This window comes from Nelumbo nucifera, chromosome 7 (assembly GCF_055504915.1).
Source record: "Nelumbo nucifera cultivar China Antique chromosome 7, China Antique-T2T, whole genome shotgun sequence".
Classification (NCBI taxonomy): Eukaryota; Viridiplantae; Streptophyta; class Magnoliopsida; order Proteales; family Nelumbonaceae; genus Nelumbo; species Nelumbo nucifera.
Window position 1 is genome coordinate 23,999,197 of NC_142655.1, and position 18,872 is coordinate 24,018,068.

The 18,872-nt window shown below is 38.9% G+C and overlaps 1 protein-coding gene across 1 annotated transcript; it reads right to left on the reverse strand.

The window, feature by feature from the left end:
* Positions 1-222: 222 nt before the first annotated feature.
* Positions 223-18,341, reverse strand: LOC104593511 (soluble inorganic pyrophosphatase 1-like). The gene is made up of 9 exons (XM_010253392.3): positions 18,161-18,341; positions 10,596-10,724; positions 10,476-10,504; positions 3,934-3,999; positions 3,612-3,719; positions 3,115-3,180; positions 2,905-3,025; positions 2,700-2,781; positions 223-560 (listed from the first exon to the last, which is right to left on the reverse strand). Exons 2-9 carry the CDS (start codon positions 10,720-10,722, stop codon positions 518-520), a joined length of 642 nt encoding a protein of 213 aa, XP_010251694.1. The 5' UTR covers positions 10,723-10,724; positions 18,161-18,341; the 3' UTR covers positions 223-517.
* Positions 18,342-18,872: the final 531 nt, after the last annotated feature.

The window sequence follows — 18,872 nt, forward strand, 5'->3', positions numbered from 1 at the left end:
TAGCTTCAATTTGCAAAATTGTAATATATCAAATGGATGTTAAAACTGCTTTCTTCAATAGTGATATTAAGGAAAAATATATATATAACAACCTATGGGTTTTATAATGTTAAAAAAAAAAAAGTCTATAAATTAATAAAGAACCTTTTTCCTTGAAGCTCTGATTGGCCTCCGGGACCATATGGAGGAGTTGAAGTCTGAACTCTAAGCAAAAGGTGCAAGTTTGAATCAGAAGATGTAGGAAATAAACATTAGACTATCAAATAATGTTATTTGCAAGCATAAGTCGGACTAGTTGTGACATGAAAAATAAGGGCAAAAGTTAAACAAAAGACTGGGAAATAATGTTGTAATTCTAAGTTTATTAACAAATAAATAGCATGCATAGTTTAGTCATTTGATTTGGAAAGAACCGTTTAACCAACCGACTAAATAGAAAAATTGATAAAATATTTCAAATCCCCTTCTTATTATCTCTGATTAAATGACATTAGAAAATAGAATGCACCCCATCTGCCTATCGCCTCAAGCTCTGTAAGATATACTCAGCATAAAGGTCCCTGCACCCCACCAAACAAAAGACCATGTTAGAGGAGAAAAATGTGAAAATCAGAAGGTGACACAAATCTTGAATGTTCATCCCCCAGAAGTAGTTTGAAATTTTTGAATAGAGAATGATTTATATAGTCTTTCTATCGTGGTTACAATGAGTACTTAATATGAAAATATAGGAGAAAAATTAGGATATACATGAAAAAATAAAGAGACAGAGAGAAGAATGAGGATAAGTTACAACAATTATGATACAGTCCAACCAGAGCATGTTGTTTGGTAGTCAACTACTACAAGGGTTATTTCAAAAAAAAAAAAAAAAACTCATACATGGGCTTGAGCCCATGAATGTGAATATGGGCCACCATACACTAATATTCCCCCTCAAGTTGGAGATATATTGTGTGAATCAACTTGCTAACAGGATTCTGAAAGCCATCTCGTCCTAATGTTTTGGTGAAAATATCAGCAACCTGAATATCATAGGGGATATGCATAGACTTGATGAGGCCCAATTGAATCTTCTCTTATGAAGTGGAAATCAATATCAAAGTGCTTTCTTCTTTCATGGAACACCAGATTGCCAATAAATGGATAAAGCTGCTTTATTGTCACAAAGGTAGCCTTAATTTGGGTGGTCTATGAACAGAGGAATTCCAGAATCTTTAAAGATTTACTAATTGAATGAAAGAATATCTATGAAGGTAGGATCATTGGGTAAAGATTTTTGGAAGCTTTTAATCCTTTTTCTACTAAGATACCATTCAAAACTGGCAGATTTTCTGAATGTTTATCAGCTTACGGTCCCCCCAGCCATCAACCTCATCAAGTTATATTTCAATTGCTGTAGTTTGGGTAACCCATGGAACTCTGGAATAAGTAGTGTATTAAGAGCAGTGGCAGAGCCAGGAATTTTCTTTGGAGGGGCCAAGTTAAACAAGAAAATGAGATAGGAAGGAGAAGTAAATGGCCTGAGAAGGTTTGGGTTTATTATAGATTTTTTAAAGAAAAAAATATATTTTTTTTAATTTTACTATATATATATATTTTCTTTTTTTTTTGGGGGGGGGGAGGGGCAAGGCAATAACCCACTCATGTTTTTAAGGGGGGGGAGGGTAATCTATTAGCATTATTCCAAGTCGTTGTTGGATACGGTGATTCCATTAGGGCAGAATTGATGGTTGTGCTGCAGAAGCTGCTTGATACTACAAAAATCTAGCGGGTGAAAGGGGATTCCAGAGTAGTTGTGTGCTAGTTTAAGAAAAATAGAATGGGTCCTTCACGAAATAAGGGAAGTGAAAAAGACTGGCTGGTGAAGTCGGGGTAACTTATAACTGGATACAGAGATCAGCCAACAAAATGTATGGCAGACATGCTGGCAAAACAAGGAAAGAACAGGAACCAATTCTATTGGGGACTACTTCCCAAGGGGAAAGTGGTAGCAGTTGCTACACCATTCTTGAGTACGTAATTAATCCAAATAGATGTTATACATGGTGACATAGTGAATGGATGGACAAAGTGGTCATTCTATAAGGAAGAAATGGAGTAGGTCCTGTAGGGAAGTTCACTACTTTAACCGATTAAAAGACTTTCTTTTTTTCTATGCACAAAAATGCCACCACCCAGTGTTAGTCCCAGCTATCTGGGATCTTGGGAGGGTGGTCTGGATATTTGTACAAAATTAGTTTGGCATTGCCTTCAAATGTGAGTCAACTTTGCAAGCCACCAGTAAAAGTGAATTTTGAATTAGTCAAGTTTATATCTGAATTTCCTTATTATTTCTATAGTCCAACCACAATGCATTTACTAATATTTTCTGCACTTTCAATCCATCACATTAAAGACATCCATGGTCTACTTACTTTTCATTTGTTCACATTTCACAAGGTGTACTTTCATGTTTCACAAGATATATATACCATCAAGACTTTAACAACGTTAAATATGCCAACTGTGATATATCGTTTTATCACTGGTTCACATTTTTTGCTGCATGTTGCAGTTGATGCACCATAGATTATTCCTTATTTCTAATATAAATTGTACTTAAATCTTTTTCTCTAAAAAAAAAGAACACTATTTGAAATTCCATGGCTAGCTGCAAGAAACAACTTTAGTTATTTGAGGAATTGAAACAAACTTACATTGAGTACTGGATGGCTTCATAAGCAGTTTCTGAAGGCAAAAAATCATTAACCGCAACCTCTTTGTTCTCATTCTTCTTGTCTTAGTTATTACTTATCAAGAAAACACTCAAATTTACTTCACCATATACTTAAACCTCAAATGCCTAGCTCAAAAGAAAATTAACTGAATAAGTGCAAGAAAATAAAATAAGAAAAAGGATACAGTCTTCAAAGAAACGGCGGATCTCAGCCAGGCGATGAGGTGGGAGTTGTTCGATGTCGGTATAGTGTCGATACTCTGGGTCATCAGCACACACCGCAATGATCTTGTGATCTTTTTCTCCCTGTTTTTCAGACACATAATCAACCATCAAAGGACTCAACTTGGATAACAATGGCTGGGGTTGACTTTGCTACAGAACATCAACCATACCTGATCAATCATGGGCATGAGACCTATGGCCCTGGCACGGAGAAATGAACCAGGAATAACTGGTTCCTGAGTTCAGAACAAGTCATTAGATGCACTTCATTAACGATTATAATAAGCATGATAAGAAAATATTATACTGCAAAAAGATGCTGAAACTTAGTGTAACTGGGATACGAAAATGGTTTCCAAAACCAATAGCATTTCATTAAGGAAGAATGGAAGTAATTTTCTAAAATTCTGAGGAATGAAATAAAATTAATTTATTATATGACTCTGCAGTGCATATATTTGACATTTTAATTCAATTTAACAACCCTAAATTTTGTTTGTTCAACTCAAATGAAAACAATTTTTTGTAAAAATTGAAAACCTTGGCCTAAAGATACCTCAAGAAATGAGAGAAAAGGGTCTCATACGGATCTTGCAAATATTTAGTCATATGCTATAGAAACAAATTTGTCTATCTAAAAATAATTGCATGAATAAGTTCAAGTTACCTGCATAAGGACCAATACATCCATTGGGTCATTGTCTTCGCATAATGTGCGGGGAATGAAACCATAGTTGTGAGGATAGACAACTGAGGAATATAGGACACGATCAACCTAGGCATCCATTTCAATGGTAGGAATAATCACAAAGAATAACAAGGGTGTAAGATCCATGGAAAAAAATGCAATGAAATCCCAGATATTATGCATCTGAGTACTTTCTAATATATAAGAAAAAAAAAGAATATTCTCCAAATTAATGAAGATTTGGTACTTGCTTGTAAAATCATACAAAATATGCCAAATTACAAGAACAGGGAGAGCATACCTTTATCAGTCCTGTTTTTTTGTCAAGCTCATATTTGACCTTACTTCCTTTTGCTATCTCAACAACCTGTGCCAGATGCATAAGTTTATGAGACGGTCAATATCACTTTTAAGAGGTAGAATAAAATTAATACTTCCTTGGACAAAATGTGATAGAACAAGGGAACACAAATTAAGAATTAAAGAAAAAGGAGTGTCACATGGACTAAGAACAAGGGAACACAAATTAATACTTCCTTGCAGCAAGAAATGCACAATTCCCATGTATCACATGGACTAAGAATTAAAGAAAAAGGAGTGTCTTGGGTCTGAGGTCAACAACCAAAAAACCAGTCAGGCCCCATAACTCTTAACCCAATTTTTTTTAATCAGCAACACAAATTAAGATTTCATTCACAAAATAATTAAAAGAGTACAACAAGAGGTTGTGGTTACAATCAAAGACATACAATTATAGCCTCAGCTAACCACCCCCCCCCCCCTACAATTTACATCAAAGCCCAAAACATTTGCTGTCTAATAACTCCCTACTTTGCCAAGCCATCTACCAAGCTATTAGCTGGCCTTTGTACCCATAGTATTCCAATCTACAAATCCTTTGGCACCATTTAAATCATCTAATTCCATTTCTGAAACACCATGCAGTCTTTGACTCAAATAGCTAACCACCTTGGAGTCACCTTCAATAATCAATCCTTCAGCTCCCATTTCCTTGGCTTTCTATACACCAAAAGTTGCTGTCATTATCTCAAACCTTACTGATCTCCTTCTCCTATGGGACCTGAGTACTTTTTTTTTATCAGTGAAAATGATTTTATTAAAAAAGAGAATATTAGTACAGAGAATGAGTAGCCTCGGCTACCCCAATGTCCAAAGACATTCCACCTAAAATTTGCTTTGTAGACTTACAACAGAGCCCAAAAACAATGTTCCCTGTTAGCCCCTTGCTTTGCTAGCTGATCCGCAAACCCATTTGCTGCTCTTGGAGTCCACTGAAATAAAACCTGCATATCCTTTGTGGAGTGATTAATTTTCTTAATCTCATTTCTGAATACCCATGGAGCCTTTCCATCCTGCTTCAGCCAGCTTATCATCACTTTAGAGTCGCCTTCTACAACCAACTTCCTTACACCTATTTCCGAGGCCTTTTGTATACCGAAAACCAGAGCTTTTAGTTCAGCTGTAATGGAGTCTCCCCACCCAATAGGGCCGGAAAACAGCCCCACTACATTCCCCCTGTCATCTCTAATGACCCCACCAATACCATCCATGCCCGGGTTGCCAAAACTGCTCCCATCAAAGTTTAATTTGAGGAGTCCCGCTTCAGGAGGATTCCAGCTTCTTACTACCTTCTTTTTAGCAGATGACGAGGAAGCTACAGTCCTCCAGTTCCTGATTATATCATTCACAGTAAAGTCTGAGAATGACTCCATTGATTTTACCCATGAAGTCACTTTTAACATAATCCCCTCTATCAGTAATTCCTTACACCTTTTCTTCCCTTAAAAAATCCTCAGATTTCTTTCCTCCCATAACATCCAAAGTACTGCTGCCCGTGTGCATCTCCATAAGGTTTTCCCCCTTCTCTTTGGCCACCTGAAAGTGGAGGCTTCAAACAATCTCCCCAGGCTCACCGGGGTATTCCACCTGCAACCAAAGAGAGAAAAGAACCACTTCCATATGCTGCTAGCTACAGGACAGGAAACAAAAATATGAAGAGCAGTTTCGCCATTAGATTCACACAAACAACACCAATTAGGTGAAAGGCACCAGCCAGGCCTCCTCATCTGCATCAGATCACAGGTGTTAATTGCACCATGGTAAACTTCCCAACAAAAGGCACCCACTTTAGGGGGAATAGGGCGACACCAGACTTCACGGAATGGAAAATGGACCCCAGGTTGAAAAGAAGTCAAAGCTTTGAAGAAGGACGCACAACTGAACTCACCAAGGGGGTTAGGAATCCAAATTCTAGTGTCTTGCTTGGTAGGATCTATACAAATCCCATCAAGCAACTGAATAATAGCAGACACCAAATCCAACTCCAAGTCACACACATTTCTGCGGAGACCCAGGTTCCAAGCATACCCAGATTGCGAGGGAGAGGGGGACAGGAAATCAGCAACCGGTTTTCCTTTAAAGCGGGGTAGAACAAAAACTGAAGGGAATAAAGTATTTAAAGAAGTGTCACCCACCCAAACATCTTCCCAGAATTTGACTTTGTTACCTGAGTTGAGATCAAACCTGACATGATTGAGGAACAACGGGAGGAGTTTGTGAATCACTTTCCACGGTGAAGCATTGGAAACCCTGTAAGACACTCCTGCATCCCAACCATTTTCAGAGAGCCCATGAATACTAGTCACAATTTTGTGCCATAGCCTATCTGTTTCTTGTGGAAACCTCCATAACCACTTTCCTAGTAGAGCCTCGTTCTTTTCCTTCAACCTTCCTAACCCCAATCCTCCAAATTCTTTCCTCCTACTTACAAGATTCCATCTTACTAAATGATCTTTCTTCTTCTCACACGGTTCCCACAAGAAATCCCTCATTATTCTCTCTAATTTCTTTCTCACAGCTTGAGGCAAACTAAACACCGAGAGGTAGTAAACTAGAAGGTTTGCTAGGGTAGACTTGATAAGAGTAATCCTTCCCCCAAGAGAGATATAATTCCTCTTCCACACCGCAAGTTTCTTTTCAAACCTCTCCACAACTAGATTCCAAAAATCTATGCTTCTACGATTTGCACCAAGGGGGAGCCCTAAATACTTGAGTGGCCACTCACTGCTTAAGCATCCTAGTTCCTCGGCCCAAACATTAATCTCTTCTGGTGCTAGGACTGAGTACATTGCTAGGACACTTCTGCTATCATCCCTTGTTGCCCCTCCAATACTAGAAGGCTCTAGGTTACATATATTGCTTCCATCAAATTCAGCTTCCCACCACCCTTTGCCTTGAGGTAATCATTCCTTGCAACTTGTCTTTCTAGAGGAGGAAGATGCAACTGCCCCCTACTTTCTAAGTATATCATCAAGTATGAAATAAAAAGACAAATCCAAGGTCCACACCCAATGTGAAACTCTTAGAGTAATAGTTTCAATTAAGGCCTCCTTACTCCTTTCTATCTCTTCAAATATCCTTGCATTTCTCTCCTACAACGTCCATAGTCCATACTACTAGAGCTCTTGTGTATTTCCACATTATTCTACCTCTTTTCTTTGGGCATCAAAACACTAAAGCATCAAACAGCATATCCAAACTGACAGGGGTATCCTACCTGCAACCAAAAAATGCCAGAAACCAAGTCCAAATACAACAAGCCAATGGACAGAACACTAATAGGTGATATATGCAGTCTAACCATTCTAAGGGTGGGCATTGGCACAACAGTTGGATTGCTCCATTGTGACCTGGCTGACCAGGATTCAAATCTTGGAAAGAGCCTCTCTATATATGCAGGGGTAAGGTTGCATACATTTGTCCCTCCCTAGACCCTACATTGGCGGGAGCCTTAGTACACTGGGGCAGTCTAACCATACAATTTACACATGATACACCAATTTGTAGATAAAGACCAGCTGGATCTCTCCTTTATCAATAAGTCACAAGTGTTAATGCTACCATGGAAGATTTCCAACAGAAAGCACTAACTCTATCCCACATTTGAGGAATTGAAACCTGCTATTGGATGGATCTGTACTAAAACAGGGGCTATGCCAAAAAAAAACAGCAATAGCAAGGTAAGTTTAACTACCTAGCTTGGGATTAACTTCAGAGCCACTTTCTAACCTTAGTAGAAACTTTTTGTCATTATATAATAAAATGTAGTTGAATGGTTTCTTATCAGTTAAAAACAATTTTTTTAATGAATAGGAAAGTACAATGTGTAAATACATTGTGTGCATAGTATTATATTTCCACTTTCCAGAGTCATTATACAAGGCACCATCCCATTGTTGCTTCCCCATACTCCAGTTTGAGTTTCAAACTTGCATGCGACATTTATCAAAAACAGTTTGCCCACTAAATCAAAGTCTGCCTACTAACTCCTCAGTAGACTAGAAAACTCGGTAAGGGAGCTTGTAGGCCTGAGAATCAGTCATATAGCTACCAATAATCCAACCAAGTGCCTTGCTTCCCTCACAGAATGTCTTACATGCCATGGACATTTCATTTCTCCTTGCAGCCAACCATGGTACCAGATCTAGCCAACCTAGAAATTTGTAGCAATGCTTGAAATTCTACTTTTATGGAATTCCCCATGCCTACCAGTCCTGGAGTAAGCTACCAAGATGCCATCCCTGTAATACTGGGTAGGTGCCATTTGATGGTGGTCTTGATGCTCAAAACTAAAGGGATGGGAGATCCATCATATGGATGGCCGAACCCTGCAGGAAGATTGGGTGAAATTTCAAAATTTTCTTTACTCCCATCCAAGAATCCTATTCCCAATTTAGGAAACTGCATTTTCAAGGTTCGTTCCTGTAACCAAACTGGACCAAATCTGAAACCAAGATTAGGGAGGGATATACCTGATACAGAATCCACGCAAAAAAGCTCCTCCCAATGCAGGTGTTCACGCCCAAAGAGTGTACCAAATCCTCCCTCCACTGAAAATGACATAGCTTAGGATGAGGCAAGATCAGTATGTAGTTCTTCACCAAGAACTTGTGATTCTTCAGCAAGAATCGAATGGGGTAGTGAGCACAGCTTACAAGAAACAATATCAAGATCAAATCTTGATCAGTTCCAAGAATTGGAGATCGAATAGGGTAGGGCGGCAAGAGCAGGAAGAAAAAGAACTGAAGGCAAGATCAGTCTAACTGAGTTGTCTTCTTCTTTTGTTGTGTCTTTTTTAGGTCCACCCTGCTCTCTATTTATAACCTTAAAGAGACAACCTCCTAATCTGATTAGGAGTCTTCTGATCCAAATCTTTATTTGGATCTGAACTCTTTAAATGATAAGGATAATCCCTTATCTTATCTGCAGTTAAAGATCAGCTTATTCCTAATCAAATTAGGAGTTTCCTGATCCAAATCTTTATTTGGATCTGGACACTTTAAGTGGATAAGATTTATCCTCTTATCCTTATCTGTTGATCCAAACCCAGACCCGCCCCTATTTAATTAACCCAATTAACCTAGTTCAAAATGGGCTTTAGGCCCATTAAGCTTTCGGGCTCACTTCCCTTTAATGCTGGCTAGCTTGGCTCTCTTTGTATGGTGTGGGACCCTAACATTGATCTACACATCAACCACACGGGTTCAGCCTAGCCTCTGTTACAAAGCCTGACCAAATTCACTATTGAATACAGTGAACCCCTGAGTCCATCACCATGGGCTCTTAATGGGCCCAACATTTACACTAAATGGTCCTTGGGTCCAGCCATCTTATGAAGGCCCAAGGACTGTGGGCAAATGCAAGATTAGCTCATCAGGTATAACCCTCAATGGTCTTACACTCAACCTCTCAGCCCTTAATGATCAAACACTGTCCGACAAGAGAGAACCTCTCTCTCGGCTGCAAAGTACAGTGCTGCACTCTCTATTCACATGGATCTCGAGAATTATAACATTTTGCAAACATTTTGAAACCATAATATATAAGTATATCTCTATATAAATATATTTTGCAAAACCAAATTTCAAACACATTTAAAATCCACTACCGGAAGTTTAGGTTTCCATCAGAGAGAGTGCATTTTCCCGACCATTCACTTTGTTCGACAAAGGGGTTGATCTTGTCACTATGATCATCCCACTCAGATGAATTCTTGGACTGTCCCAACATACCCAGGTTTTGACCCCCTTTAAGGATCTTACTGATTGGCACATCAAAGACAGCCCAATCTGACACCTAGTGTAGTATCATAATCGAGTCTAAGGGTCAGGTGTAACATTCTAATTTTGCCCATCTATCTCCAAGGTCTAGGGCAATACTAGAATTTTGGTCCAGTTCAGGGTTTCAAGAAAACCCACATTGCATGCACCTCAGGTCTCACCCTAGCAGCTAAGACAAGCCACCCCAACCAACTTGTTGGCACATCAGTGTTAGCTTTGGTAGGATAAATCTCCCCAGATCCATCCAATGGCTGTGAAGATTCTAAACTAGCACGAGTCTCATATGTGTCCAGTTTAAGGGTATTACACAGAAATACACCACAATAACATGAATCAAATATGTAGTTTATTCATTTACAATAAATGTCATAATGTACATCATGCTGATTGGAGCTAAGGGCATACATTGTCTAACAAAAACAAGGAACAGGCAGCAACTTATGGGGACCCCAGACCTATCTTTGAACCATGTATGGACACCCAAACCAAAGATTCAACCAAAATAAAATTGATATTTTCTTATTATCGCAACAAATTGGGATTGCTAAAAGTCATTAATCGGTGAAATAAATAAGATCTCAGACTTCATTTTTAAGATCCCAAGGTAATCATGCTTCCATTCCATAATCATATAAAATCATGATCTACAAATGAAAAAATATATATTAGGGTTTTGTTGAAAATCATTGGAACGAATACATACACAGTTGAAAACTTGAGGAGCTCCAGGTCCTGCATGTGATATTTGAGAAATGATTAACTATCCTTAAGTTACTTTCATGTAAATAAAGCACAGAGTAATACAAGATCATGATGTTGGTACCAATCTCAAGATCATGCCATGGATGGGCAGCTACGGATCTTCTTGACAAGGATGATAAGATCCTCTCATTCAGACGTGGAGCTGAGAGGTGGGATTGAGTTTCATTGCCACTCTGTTGACCACTCATATCTGTTACAATAAGTTAAGAAGCATAAGGCACTACATTATAGTAGTTTGCAAATGAAAAGCATGCACTGGAAAAGGAAGATTTAGTTATTCATTTCAAATATTTATAGCAAGTTATAATTTTCGATAGAAGTTACAATATCCAGCAAGAAAAGAAACAGTTTGGAGAGGTTGATATGATATTTCTGGAATCTTTAGCTCATCTTTTTCTTTTGGTGTTTGGACCATTTCACTTCATGAAATTGCAACTAATGACCATCTCATTAGCTGAAGAAGGATATTGCCGGAAGAATGCCTTCTTTTCCCAATAGATGAGGAATAAGTGAACTTTTTAGCATTGCACCAAGCAATAAACTCTTAATTATGTGGAAAAAGTAAGGATCGCCTAAAGATGCTATGAAAGTTGAGAAAGTTTCTGCAACACATTGCATATAAGCCTGAAAACAAATACAACACCATTAAAGACCACTATGAAATGGTAGGCCAGGTCATCTAGACTGGCTGAGGAACATTAGCCAATGTTCAGAGAACAAGACTGAGCATAGAACTTAACGAGGGGTAATTTAGTTCTCCAATGACATCATGACATGTGGCATCTCAAAACAGTTGGGTGACACCTTGGCACCACGTAAGCAGATCACCTCGGACACTTTATAATTGCATCAATAACCTCGGTGCCACCCCAGTAGACCAAACCACGAACAACTAGATGGGACCTTAGGTTAGTGTGTGATGTGACCTGCTTCCACCGAACTACCCCGGTCCCGTCAAGACGCCAGGTTGGCATGAGAGGTGACAAGTTCTGCCGACCAGACCTGAATTCAGCTAGCAACCTGCAGGATTTCCCTCTTGAGTGAGTTATTGCCTCTGACTTCTCTAGGATCACGACGCTCAATTGTTAGACCCGTCTATCCGCATTGTCCGCATCGGAGTTGATAGAATGGACCTTATCCCTCTATATGGATCATGTATCCAACTAAGAGATCTCCTCTGAATTTGGCAGGCACAGTTTCTTGGGAATCTCGGGCGCGTTATAGAAAGCTCTCAGTTCCTTAATCCTTACGCCTATATAAAGGCGTCCCCTCCCTCAGAGAAGGTATATGCGATTCAGCTCTCAAAAACTCTAGCTATCTCGCTCTCTAGCTCTCTCCAAAATCTCTAGTTCGTTGACTTAGGCTTCGGAGTGCCCACCCCAGGTAAAGCAGCCCGGGCAGGTGAACTAGCCAACTCGGCATCCGAGTCACCTTCCAATAGGGAGCTTCCAAATCGCGCATCATCAGAACCGAAAAAGGGAGAGGTACACAAGTCAAGCGTTCAACTATGGTCAAACCATGAATGGCATAACATATATACATATATATTGCGGGTCGGGTAAATATTATATATAATATATTGTACAAGTAACATTATATTTCAGTATGGTGCACAAATGGTAAGTTTGTTAATTTTTTAATTAAACGATCAAGGTTTAAACCTCTTAACCTTCATTTTCTTTAAAATGCAAGTGTATTGAAGCAATATATGTAGTAAAAAGGCATAAATGAACACAAATAAAAAAGTGGATTAATGGTCACAAGACAAAATTGCATAGTTAAAAAGTTATGGGTTCAAGTCTCACAATTAGCATTTTGAAAAAAAAAAAGAAAAAAACCTTCATTAAGTAACCTGGGTGGTTGTATAAAACCAGAACCAATTGACCAGTTTTCTAGTTAAACCGGCCAATCAGCCAGTTTTGACCATCTTTTGAGTTCCGATTTTTAGGGTGTGACTGAACCGATTAGAAGTCCAGGTCATGGTTCAACCGGTCCAGTCCGGTTTTCTGAACACTGACATTAACAACTAGGAGGTTGACATTCTTTCATCCCTTTTTGCTAGAATTAACTGCCCACAAATTTATTTGGGTGTGGAAGATGCAAGAAGCTGGAAGCGTGCTAGTCACACGAGTTTACAATTTTGCCCAAAATAAATTTGGTTTGTCAACTCCCTGTTTAGCTAGAACATCTACCACCCCATTTGCAGTTCCCACCCGATTGAAACTAGAATTTATCTGCTTTGCTATGGCATCAATTTCCATAAAACCATGTTTATATTTCCAAGGCACTGAATTGACTTACTTTGTCCAATTAATGACTAGTTGCAAGTCTCCTTTAACTTCCATGTCTTTGAGACCAAGCTGTAGTGCTAGTCCCATTCCTTGTAAGAGTGTCATGATTTCAGCCTTGACCAAGTCTCCTAAGCCAACTAAACCTGAATACATCACTACCACCACTTCTTAGTGATTTCTTATGAGAGACTTTCTGTGGGAACCTGGGGAAGGGAACAAAGATCATTTTTTTAGGTGGGAGAAGGTGGTGAAATCGAAGGTAGAAGGGGCTAGGAATTGGACATGTCAGAATGAAAATTTTGGCCTTATTGAGTAAATGGATTTCAAGGTTGAACTGGAAATTTGGATTGGTGAGTCCCCTTTGATGGAGATTGTTCTCTCCTTTTAAGCTCTTTCCAATCTCGAAGGTAGGCCAATACCAGAGTTTCTTTGCTTCCTTTCTTCTCTTTCTAGGTTGAACTGGAATTTGGGCTTCACTAGGAACCTTAGAGAGTCCAAGGTCCCCATTGTGTTTGCTTTGCTCACCTTGCAAAGCTCTATGGTCCTAGGGGAAGGTGCCTTGGATAGTAAAGTACCTTAATCTAGCCTAACTTTTCACCTGCAAGTCTTTGTTTACCTCTCTTATAGCCTCCTCATCTTCTGCTTCTCCTTTCCCTATTAAGGAAATTTGGTGTGTTCCCATTCCTCCTATAGTTGGTGTTTTCTATTGGGAAGCGTTTCATGGTTGTATTTTTTCGTTTTTGGTAATTTGTTTCATGGTTGTATACACTTGTGATTTACTTCAAAGGAAGAGGCCAAACTAGTACTTGTCTCCCAACTGGTGCTACTTATGCAAGCTAAATGGTGAGATTGCATTTCATCTCTAAATCTCCTACCCCTTTGTTGGCTTTATTTGGGATTGGTTTGTTTCGTTTTTTTTTTTTTTCTTTTGGTTGCAGGTGGAGGATACTTGCTCATAGCTTGGAAGGGTTGTTTAGCACTTCTATTTGTAGTTGTACAAAAAGGAGGGGCAAGCTGATGTGGAGATGTACTAGGGCAGCAGTGGTTTGGACAATTTGGGAAGAAAGAAAATTAAGAACTTTCTGGGATAAGGAGAGGAGTGAGGAAGCCTTAATAGAGGTCATAACTCTAAGAGTGGCACACTGGGTCAAGAACTTGAGTCTCCTCTCAAATTTTAAGCTTGATGATTTTTTCAAGTCTTGAGGGGTATCAGTGGAATGGTCACCTACCTCCATCTACTGGCTGGTTAAAGCTGAACTTTGATGGAGGGGTAATCGGGGATGAGGAAGGAAACATATGTGCTTTTTCTCAAGCCCAATTAAGCAAGATGATGTTGCCACAACAAAATTCTTCGTAGAAGTTTTTGGGGTTTAGAGAGCCAAAGAATTGGGTTTTTTATCAACAAACATGTATTTTATTTAAAGTTAAGATTGAAACAGTTTATACAGCTTAGAGGTGGGAATGTTAATCTCATTTAAGCACACTTTTCTGTCCCACATTACAGTGCAGCACAAAATAATTGTTGTCTCATTGCCCTCGTTTGGCTAGAGAATTCAGTCTTGACCTCCTTTGCAATCTTTTCCACTTCCCTAATCACATTTTTGAAAGTCCAAGGGGTAAGGTTGTTGTTTGCGGCCCAAGAAATGACCACATTTGACTCCCCTTCCACATCAATATGCCTAAATCCCAGCTGTTTAGCTAGCTTCAAACCTTGTAGTAATGCCAATGGTTCAGACTTTAATGTTCCCTGTGCCAATCGGTCCTGAGAACACAGCCAGTATCCTCCTTTCAGAATTTCTGATTGCTCCTCCTATACCTGAAAGTCCAAAATTTCCAAGGGAGCTCCCATCAAAATTAAGTTTGATTTTATTGCCTTCTAGTGGTTTCCATTCCATCCTTACTTCGTCTTTCACTCTTGAAGACTATGCTACTTCAGTTCAGGTTCTTAGATTGTACGTGACTAACAAGACTTGAAAGTTGTCCAAGGATTTTACCCAGTGGGCTACATTCACCTTTATATTGTGTCTATCACTTCCTCTACTGTTATGAATTTCTCTAAGAAGATCTTGTTGTTCCTTTCTTCCCACACCACCCAGCATATTGCTACCTTCGTAGCTTTCCACATTATCATCCCTTTTTTCTTTGGTTGTCTTAAGAAGTCACGGTTGAAAAGTCCTACCACATCTTGAGGGGAACCCACCTACAACCAAAAAGAAAACAAAAGAATTCCCAAATTCTATGCACAAATGAACAAAATATTAATAAATGAAATAGGGTTTCACAACTTTCCTTACAAAGAGAGCACAAATGAGGAGAAAGGCAAGCATAAGTCAGCATATCACAAGTATTTACCTTGCCAAGGAATATTTCCCAATAGAGAGCTTGAATTTTCGAGGGAATAAGCTTACACCAAATTTCCTTCACAGGTAAATCCACAACTAGGGGGTTGGGCGAAGCAAGTACTCTGAAGAAAGAAGAGTGAGTGAAGAGACCATTTGGAGAGCCTACCCAAATTCCAGGGTCTTCCAAGGACAGGTCCAAATGGACTTTCCCTAGTAGGTCCAGCAGCCAGGTTAAGGACCCACACTCATTTTCCTTTAGTCCCCTTCTGAAACCCAAGGTATTCCCAAATTAGATACAATTTCCCCCTTAAGATTTGAAAGAGCAGAGAGATCAAGAAATTGGTGATTCCAAAATAGTTGTGGACTGGATAAAGAAGGGGGAGAAGTGTCTTGGTATCTAAGGAATGATCTCAGATGGTTCAAATGGATTTCTAAGGGCATGTTCATTCAACTTAATTGGGTTAGAAGGTCTGCCAACAGTTTGGCAGATGATCTAGCTAAGCAAGAGGTTCAAAGATAGACTATGTTTTGGGCTCAGTTGTAATATTGTGGGGAGCTTAGACTCTTTTAGTCTTCTTGTTTCTTTCACAACTTCTTGTTGTTCTGTTTTCTTATAATTTTTTAATAAAATTCTTTCTAAGTTATTGATAAAAAAAAAGGTTCATGGTTAGATTTGAGAAGACAGAAACCAAAAACTAAGATCACAGTTCTAGTACCTAAAGAAAGAACTTCAAATAAGTGGGCTGCAGATTCAATAATGGGCATTCTGTCTTTATCACATTATGACATGCAGAATATCTATTCATAATTCTCCAACATGAACAACATGGTAACAGATGGCATGTTGACACTAAAGGGAAAATACAAGATCATGCATCCCTAGAACTTTTGAACAACAAAATAAGAGATTATGTATCATCTCTCGCATAAGATAACGACATCATGCAGATTCTGTCTGTAGGTAAGAAACATCGTGATTCAAATATGAAGTCCCTTGTTGTAGAAGGGTAGCACCAGAAAGAAAGTAGTGAATTAGAGAAAGAATAACTAAACAAGAAATACATTAAGAAACCAATGAAACAAGAGACGAAAAGATAATGACATGGCCCAACTATAGGTTCAAGGCATACTTTGTCCTCAAAGACCAAACACCCACATCAAAGCTCTCAAAGAAGAGCTTCAAAAAATCATCACAAAAATGCCTTTTGAAAATTGAAATAGGAAAAACAGCAGTAACCATTAAAAGTGAAGCGGTTATATGATCAGGGGTAACTTAAAACTAAACAAAGAAAAGTTGGATTGCAATTCCCACCTGCCTTTTTCCTGATTCTTTTATCTCATTCAATCAGTATTGCACACTAACATTATTGCCCAAAGATTTCCTTTGTATTATGCAATTTCTTAATTGAAGGACCAAAACTGAACTATCTATCCCATTTACAAAATATTACTGATCTTTTATAAAATAAAAATAATTCATTAACTCTATTGTGGTATCATCATCCTTGTTAAGCAACCACGTGCATCACATGTACATTTGGTTTGATGTAATGGTAAAATCTCAGGCTGACAAAGAGTGAGAAGAGAGAATGCAGGTTTGAATGTGAGAACAACCACTTTGTACAAACAAAAAGGAAGAAACCAAAGTTGTTGTCCATATGCACTAACCAGTCCACCCCTTCCAAGACACTAGAAGCTCGGATCAGCATTTGTAATGGCCTTTTGTAACTAAGAAAAGGGTGAAGAGTTGGGGTATTTGATTAGCTTGTAACTTCATATAAATGTTTTCAAGCCATCATTGACCCACACGGTCAAATCATTTGACCTGTCACCTGGACATCAATACAGTCCAGTTCAATTCCAAATCTGTTAATACCCAAAAACTTGTTGACTTTAATCAAAACCCATTTGGCCTGAATATTAACCAATGAACTGTTCAACCTATTCTATGGGTCATGGTTCATGCCATTTCATAATATAATTTCCACGTGCCAATATGATTTGAATGATAAAACTCATCTGACCAACCAGTCAATCAAACAGTCAAACCTACCTAGAGAGACTAGAGAGAGAGCGAGCTACCTTGCAACCAGCCAGTTCCAGTTACCGGCGATTCTCCCCCCCCCCCCCCCCCCCCTTCTGTCCCTCTCTCATGTTAGACATAGCGTATATAATTTTTAAGTTCTATGCCCTAATATTCTGATCTAAGGATCTAGATTTCACTATTGTGTTAATAGTACAACCAGTTCAACACAAACGGTCAAACCAGTGGCCCGTCATATGAAAAGAAAACTTGGTGGCCTCAGGTTCGGTTTTTAAAACGTTAGTTTGAATTATGTACATAAGATTCATTGTCCTGCATACTCGTGTTTTAGCTCCAAAATAACCATCGATGAAGATCAAAACATGTTGAAATATAAAGCATCACACTATTCACACCCTAGAATAAGGATCAGGGTTGTTAAAGCCAAAATGATCCTATAACCCCTTGATCCAACTCTACAACTTTTAATATATTGCAAGTATCACGTAAAGCTCAACATATGTGCTTTAAATTCCAAGTGAGCGTCTTCTTTATTAAATGGGTCTACCACATAAGAGATACAGATGCACATAATGTATATCCAATGTAAAAAATTAATAATAATCGAAATAAATATAAAAGAACATCAAAACCGTCAACAAGTTTAGTACTACAAGTCAATAGAAGAAGAAGAACCAAAAGCGTAGATCACAGGATAGGATATACTAAACTATAAGAACCAAAAGGAAAAAGAAAGAAACAATCAACTTGAAGTCTACAACATATTGCAGGCAAATCGATTATTTAGGGAAAATTCTATAACTAGCTAATTCATTTCTCAGAAGGATCAAACCAAACTATAAAAAGAGCAAAAAGGGGAAAAAAAGCAAATTATACACTTCTGTAGATCAGATGTTAGAATTCGGCAAAGACAACGAAGCAGGTGTACATAGAGGGAATACACGGATACCTTCTGTTTCAATTCGGCTTGGCTTTTAGGTGAATGAGTGTGATCAATTCCGGCGACCTTGGCTTTACCGGCGGCGGCTTAGCTGCTCACCGACCGTCGAGAGCTCCCAAGTCTACAAAGGCGAATAAATGGCAAAAGTCTTACTCCCTTCAGCTTTCGTTTTTCCGAGTTCCGAGTCGAATGTGCGAAGAAGAAAATATAAATATAACGGTCCAGCTGACTCGATGTCGACTTGTCCAATCGCGTAGAACGTTTTCCACGATCCTGAATACCGGCCAACATGACACGTTCCAACACCCCCCCAACAGATTCTGACACGGCACATCTGTTGGAAGGTTGTTGGCAAGAGATCTCAACCCCGTTTTGCCAGTTATCAAAAAAACTCCGTTTTGCTAAGTTCGAAGGACCTATACCTAACGCTGAAGCCGATTTCGACACTGGGGTCCCCCGTAAGCGACAATTAACTCGATCAAAGACTATGTTAATTTGATCGTCAATCTAATCAGATGGCAAAAAGCTGAGTATGCATAGGCACAGCACCACTGGATCACATCTCAACATTTGGTGGGTCCTACATTTGAATATTAACCGGCCATGATGAAAAGTTAAGCGTATCCCTCTCCTGACCAATCAGTGATGTGGTAGTGATCTTATTATAATATCTATGTCTTGATACGAGTGCCCTTAGCCTTTTACATTTGTTTTTTGTCGG

Coding starts and splice junctions, on each gene's coding strand:
- LOC104593511 (XM_010253392.3), bottom strand. CDS start 10,722: ATGAGTGGTCAACAGAGTGGCAATGAAACTCAATCCCACCTCTCAGCT. Junction 10,505..10,595: donor ATGGCATGATCTTGAGATTG/GTACCAACATCA, acceptor TATCACATGCAG/GACCTGGAGCTCCTCAAGTT. Junction 2,782..2,904: donor CCGCCGTTTCTTTGAAGACT/GTATCCTTTTTC, acceptor GTAATAACTAAG/ACAAGAAGAATGAGAACAAA.